Source organism: Macrosteles quadrilineatus, unplaced genomic scaffold (genome assembly GCF_028750875.1).
Source record: "Macrosteles quadrilineatus isolate MER2022 unplaced genomic scaffold, UCM_ALF_1.0 Scaffold_8__2_contigs__length_117827958, whole genome shotgun sequence".
Classification (NCBI taxonomy): domain Eukaryota; kingdom Metazoa; phylum Arthropoda; class Insecta; order Hemiptera; family Cicadellidae; genus Macrosteles; species Macrosteles quadrilineatus.
Window position 1 is genome coordinate 37,069,635 of NW_026542601.1, and position 6,934 is coordinate 37,076,568.

General features: G+C 33.5%; 1 protein-coding gene across 2 annotated transcripts in view; it reads left to right on the forward strand.

Annotated features, from left to right (window-relative positions):
* LOC128999609 (uncharacterized) overlaps nt 1–6,465 on the forward strand; it is a 72,871-nt gene extending 66,406 nt beyond the window's left edge. For both annotated transcript variants that reach the window (XM_054426192.1, XM_054426193.1), the window contains 5 exons: nt 1,011–1,088; nt 1,688–1,825; nt 2,547–2,699; nt 3,231–3,349; nt 4,827–6,465. In XM_054426192.1, the coding sequence (XP_054282167.1) occupies nt 1,011–1,088; nt 1,688–1,825; nt 2,547–2,699; nt 3,231–3,328 (467 nt within the window). In that variant the 3' untranslated portion in view covers nt 3,329–3,349; nt 4,827–6,465. The remainder of the gene's footprint in view (nt 1–1,010; nt 1,089–1,687; nt 1,826–2,546; nt 2,700–3,230; nt 3,350–4,826) is intronic.
* The last annotated feature ends 469 nt before the right edge of the window (nt 6,466–6,934 follow it).

Genomic DNA, 6,934 nt, shown 5'->3' on the forward strand with positions numbered 1-6,934 from the left:
TTGGTGGCCATCGAAAATTTGAAATCTACTCTATGAAAGTTGTATAATAGGCTGCTCATTTTTCTAAAGACTATTTTAGCCTCATAAAACATTGTTTCAAACACAAATTGAAATCCAAGTCAATGTTTTAGTGCACAATACTTGATTTCTGTTTTTTTTTTTTTTTTTTTTTTGCACTGCAGAACATAGCTATTTTAAGTTAGAGTTATTGTATCACAAATTTCATGCCTGACAATAATGTTTCGGAGAGTTTTCCCATAAATGGTTTATGTGAACTGTTAAAAGTCAATATCTTGAGGCTAAGAATCAATCAACAGGAGAAAAATTATGAAGATAGATGAGGTTTTAACAACATGATAACTTTTCCCAGTCGAAAATAGATTGTTTATGGTTGTTTTTTTTTATATTTTGAAATTGTTTGAAGGTTCTTGGATCAGCATTTACCACCTAAGTTGTGACATCAATAGTATCTAGTTTTGTGAAAATAAGTGACTGCTTATAGCAAAAGGCAAAACTATATGTCTAGCCTTTTAAATAGCTAAACACTTTTTGCTTCAAATAAAGGTAAAAATCTTGTGTTTACTGATAATCTGTTCATTTTTACATATCAATAACTGCCAGAATCTCTGAGATTTTCTAAGATGTTAAAGAGCAAAGCTAGTTATTTTAAAACCATCACCTTGAGTTGCCAGTCATCATTGTAGCATGTCCATCATTCATCACTTGTTTTTCAGCGGCTCTTTGAAAACAGTTAACAGGAAACGGTGTACAGCTCTAGAAAATAAACGTTTAGAAAGTGTAAATGGACAATGAACATATTTGTTGAGGTGGTATGAAAAAAGGCTATCAATAAATATAGGGGCAGTTTCGAAAGTAGATTACGTTTCTGAATTCAAAATAGGAAAAGTATTGTACAATATTCAAATAAAGGGTCTTTAATAATCATGTTAAATTTGTGTCACTATAAAGTGCTAACCAAATGTTTGTAATGTACGTTTTGGCTGTTGCAGGTAAATGCAAGTGGCACGATGTTTTTCCTAGCGATACCAAAGTGAAAGGAGATCCCATGCTAGATATGGCTATCCTTAGTGAGTATATTGGGCCTAGTTGATTATTGAATTTATTGTTTATGTGAAACTTAAGTACGGTATCTCAAAATATGCTGAAATACAATCCAATCAAACATATGCAGCTGTTAAGTTAGGTAGTTTATCTTAGTAATGTACTAGTTTCATCGTAACTCAAACCTTCAATTGGAGTACGGCTGATATTTCAGTAGTGTTTAGTGAGAGGGACCATGTCGATTGCACCTCAAGTATTTTTGTTAGTTTGTAAATAAAAAGTGCAAGGATTTATAAACTATGGTAAACCCCAAAAATGGTGGTTTTGGAATATTTTAAGGAAGAAGGAATGGATACACAACTGACTTGACCAAGAAAAAGAACTTCAGATAGTTGATAACACAAAAAAGCTCACAACACAAATAATTTTATATTCCTCCCCATCATGGATGCTCTCTTTTGTAGAGGAAAATATTAAACCTAGTGTTTTGTATTGTTTCTACACTGGCAACTGTTAGGAACTTTTTTATTGGTTAAGTTAGTATTAGCAATTTATTAAAATATTTATACTAAACATTTCCCTCAACCATGTGTTTTTTTCTAAAGGTATGTTTTGTATTTTCCAGACTACACCCGTACCGAGATTATGTTCTCCATAATCAGCTTGTTGGTGATGACGATGGGTTTGTTTTTCTCCATCTACACATTCAACAATCCTCGGTACACATTTAAAAGACTGGCTGGCGGCATACACTTCATCTCTTGTAAGTTAGGATAGAATAACAATGTGCTATAAAATATCTATCCGTATATAAGTTCAGAAACTATATTGGAAAACCTGATTGTTAAGATGAATCAAATTCTTGATTAAATAATCTTGAACTAAATTTAGTAACCATAGGTTTTCAATACTGAGAAATAAACCAATTCAGATTCCCTAAATTCACAACCACTTTTAAGGTGGCCAAAATAGACGGCCACTAACGACTTTCCACACAATGTAAGTGGTGAGTACGTAAATAACAAGAAGAAGACCGAGACTAAAGTGTGCTTTTGATCTTGGCAGTCGTAATGTACGGGTTAATGTTGATGACAGAACCACTGTTGTTTGTACGAGACAATTCTCGTGGTTTGTTCTGGAAAGTTAAATTATTTTCAGTGTTCCACTTATTTGTCTTCAGCTCTCGTTAATTGTAACAATTACTTTTGTAATCCTCAATCTAATTTACCAGGATTGTGATTTAAAACAAATTCCGTTTCAAAACATACAATTTTAATAAACACAAAATCTCAGGTTGGTTTATCTACTTCTATACAACTGTCAGATGGACTTTTGATAGTTCTGATAGACCTCTGTTAGTTACTATGAGTTCCTGAAATTGAAATGACCTTGGTAAAAAGTCTGAATTGACCCCCATCCTTTTTTCAACCAAGGTTTTATTATCTATGATACTTTGTCTTTTCTCATGGTCAGTTGTTTTGCAGGTTTGTCGATATTCGTAGTGATAGAGATCCTAATGCAGTCCATCACGTATGAGAAGGAGTTCCTCCCAGTGGTCCATCCACCCAAGGCCACCTACCACTACGGCTGGAGCTACCATCTCGCGTGGTTTGTCTTCCTTCTTAATCTATTTGCTGGTAAGTGGTTTGAGTTGCCAATAATTGTAGGTTGGTATTTCTCACATTATGTTTTTTTTTTATAAAAAGAGGTTAGCAGCGGCTTTTAACCATGCATTTCTATGCCCGTCCACAAACTGACCTGTGGGTGGAATGGTGTCATCAAATCAAGGGGTGAGCCGGTTCTAGTACAAGGGTGAACTGTACTGATAAGAAGTAGTGTAGGTACTAGCATAGACTAAGCAACACAAGGTACTAGGTTCTGAACCCTCAACATCGCTGCCTTGGGCCTTAAGTCCATGACACTACTGATTAAGCCACCAACTTATTAGTTTCTCGAGTTATAATTAAATTTTTGTCCTATATATCTTTAATAATACAAAAAGAGTTTGGTCCCAAATAATTTGGATCAGCGAAACTTTATTGAAACAGTTCCAATATTTAGTTTGTTTTTATAGCCTAACTAATATTTTTCAAGACTATAGACCACCGGTACTAAATAACTTGATTGGTCAAGTTTTTATGTGTATAGTAAATTTGTATGTTGTTCAGGTTGTGCCTTTATGTGGTACAGTAAAAAACGCAAAAGGGACAAAGCCCCGAACGAGGAGGTTGCAATGGCAGACGAACCTACAATCATCGGACGGTGACAACGTCTTTACTAATCCCCGGTGAGTAGCAGGAATAGCTGAACAGATAGGAATGTAGAGAAGTAGGATATAAGGTGGTCGAATATCTCTTTTCTGAAAAATATTGCTCCACTAAAGCGAAAATAAATAAAGCGATAAATATACCTCAAATTTAGCAAAGAAAGTACTGGGTGTCCCAGAAAGTAATGCACTTTTAAAACAAACAAAACAGGAAAATGGCTTTATTTACAGCAATTTTCCCAAGAATACCTGTTTGTACACTTTAAGGAAATTACTTGTGAAAGATTACATCATCCAGATGTAGACCCTTACATCTAGACCCTTCGTTAAGGCGCCGGCACTCCGCCAAACGAAACCTTACATTTCCGAATACTCTACAGCAGAGTTCTGGTGGGATGGCTTCAATTTCCTCACTAATATTTGGCTTCAGATAATCGAGGGTAGCAGGAGCGTTGTTGTACACCCGACTAGACACACAAAAACGCCTAGTGGAGTTAGGTATGGGCTTCTCAAAGAAATATTGGTGTCACGAAATCTGGAAATGACTATCCCACAAAACAGCTGCCTTATTGCAGTCATGGAGTCTCCTGCTGTATACCCATGCTGTATTTTTTTAATGCCTGTACTAACTGAATTTCGTACCGGTGTAACTACATATAAATCTTGTTTCAAAATGCGGTGAATACTGGTTTGGGGTATATTCAAAGCAGCAGTGTTTTCTTACTGACCAATGTGGATTATCCTCCACAGCATCTCAAACACGCTCGATATTTGATTCAGAACGCGCTTTCTATGGTGACCGATGGGACGAGGTTTTATAGTTGATCCTGTAGCTTCAAATTTGCACACCCAGCATTTAATTATGTTCACTGATGGCGTTTGGTTAATATCATGAAGTCTGTATTGAGCGCGGAAGTGTCGTCGAACTGTCACATAAGAAAGCGTTTGGTAATAGCGACTAATATTTATAATAAGTGTACGCGACGTACACAGAAAGTACGCTAACGCTGCTCACTGGTAAAGGGATCCATGGCAAATGACTTTCCATGGGCATGGCTACAAAGCCCTGATAAGCTCCTTATCTTATCTCTTGACATAGAAAAGATGTGTAGTGCATCTAATATAGGTTGTATTTCTATTTTATGTGTTAATCAATGTATTTGATTTCAATTTTTATCTGTTGTTTTCTTTGAATTTGGATAATGTTGTATGTTGAATGAAAATTGAAAGGCAGGAAAAGGTGGAAAAAAGCGTGAAAGAGGTAAGAGAATGTGTAAATTACAAGTGCAGAAAATAAGTTTTTGTAGGTTTGGGGAAAACACAATATGGTCACTTCTCAATTTATATTAAAAAAAAAAAAAAAAATAGTGTAGGCAAAAATTTGTAAACTTACTTACTTACAACTAATTACTTAATTAATTGATTATTCAATTACTTCACTTAATTACTTGATTCATGTTTTACAAGTTAATCATAAAAAAAATTCTCTTTTTTTCAGCCGAAGCGTCTTTCATCCTTGGAATCCGCCCGAATTGTATTGGTTGCTGCCAAATTTGTGTTGTGTCCATCCATTTTTCAAGTATTAAGACTCCTCTTTAAGCTACAACTTGTTAATAAAAGTATAATATATGATATTGTTATTCTTAGAAATGTTAACTTTGAGACTTGATTCTGATTCTATTACTAGTAGGAAAATTAAAAGGGAATTCTCAGGAATATTTATCAAGAAAGTATTTCATGGGAATATTTGGATATTTTTATAAAATTCAAACAAAATTGTAAATATAAGGATTTCTTGCTGCAATATATCATTAGTACCCACCTTTTATACTAGCTGTATAGTGTTATCTGTTTGGTGAAAATTTGAGGAATTGATTAGGTCTACAACTTGATTTTATTGATTTGTTATACGTTGATAAGTTGTTCCGTATTATATAGAGAAAATATCAAATGATTTTGGGTTAAGCTGTTGAAATTCGTTTTGGTGAAAAAGACAAGTACAAGACTTTTATATATAAGCAATAGTAAATTGAAAATAATTGTTCAGTTGTGGTTTTATGCTAGAGATCAAAATATTTTTAGAATCAGTTAGGTCAAACTTAGTAGGGAGGAGAGTTAGTACAATAATTATACAAATTATTCGTAACTATTGCCTTCAAATTAATTAATTATTGCCGTAAATCTTAGAAATCGTATTTTGTTGCAGTGATCTTTTAACTATAAGTAGAGTTATAAAATAAGAGTTTCCCCCTTTTAAAGACAAATATTAATGCTATTGTGTACATTTATTTAACTTAAATTTATTTATAAGTTTTTTGTTGTAAAGTTCCACTAGCTTTTTTATTACTTTTATATTTTTTCCTTTTTTTGTTGAACACTTTTTTACAAATTCTCACTCAAGCTCTTTCTAAGAACATTATAAAACTCTCAGAACTAAAATTCTAGAGTTTATTTCTTCTAAAGTACTCAACTTGGCCGGGAATCAACAATTTAGTAGTTACCTTAGGAAGTTAGGAATATGTCTCAAAACCTTACATTTTTAGGTATTTCACTGTTTTTGAAGATTTAATTTTTTACAATATCTTGCTTTCAAGTCCTTTATTATTTAATTTTTTAAAACTATCTTTATTTCTTCAGAAGAAAATTATTAGCTTAGAATACTGTTTAAAGAACTTAATCAGTATATTTAGCTTTAGTCACTTTTGCTCAGAACTAAAATTGCTAAAATTGTTACATGGCTTTACAATTTATGAAGCTGGTATTAAAACTATTACTATTGCTATTATTGTTGCCTTTGTTAATTATACGACTCTACCAAAACCGTGATTCAGATCAGTATTTTCCTCGCTAAAGTTGTTCCGTTGACGTTCTTCTGTAAGCCCATGGTACCTAACCTAGCATTACTTTACTTACTTAGCGTTATTTTTCTGCCTCTGTATCGCCCTAGAACAGATATCCTTTTAAATGTTTGCCTTTACGGGTTTTGCCTTGAACGATGGTTCCAAGTCTGTTCTATTCCTAACGAGTTACCAATCACTGGTGCGCCAATACTCTATAAAGACACTAGAATAGCTTGTATTTGTTTATTTACTTGTGGTATGTTTTTCACAATTAAAGTGTATTGTTTTTTGTTTAAAGTGTATTTATTTTCACACCCTTTGAAAGTCAAAGTAGAATTTAAATGTAGTTGGGTATCTGAGAAGATGTAGTTTTTGCTTAGTAGTCCGTGGATTGTCAGTTGATCTTGAGAAAAGCCAAAAGTGATTCAAAACCGGACTCTGCTGCCCTTAATCACAGAGTGTTCAATAAATCCTACTGGTTAGTTATGTTTAAAATTGATATTAACACTAGCAGATTACCCGTTCTTCGTACGGGGTTGGCGTCAAGTATAAAATGCTCTTTGCAGTTATACTTGGCTTTATGTTTGCAATGGGAGAGGACACGGATTAAGAAAATTTTGTTCTTTTAATTTACGGTATGCTATAGTATAGCACATCTACTATAGCCATAACGTTCTACCACTGCACCTAAACAATAGAAAAAACAAAAAATTAAGTTCTCTTTGTATTTCACATCTTTTTGTTGCTATTTGGTTCAAATTAGCTG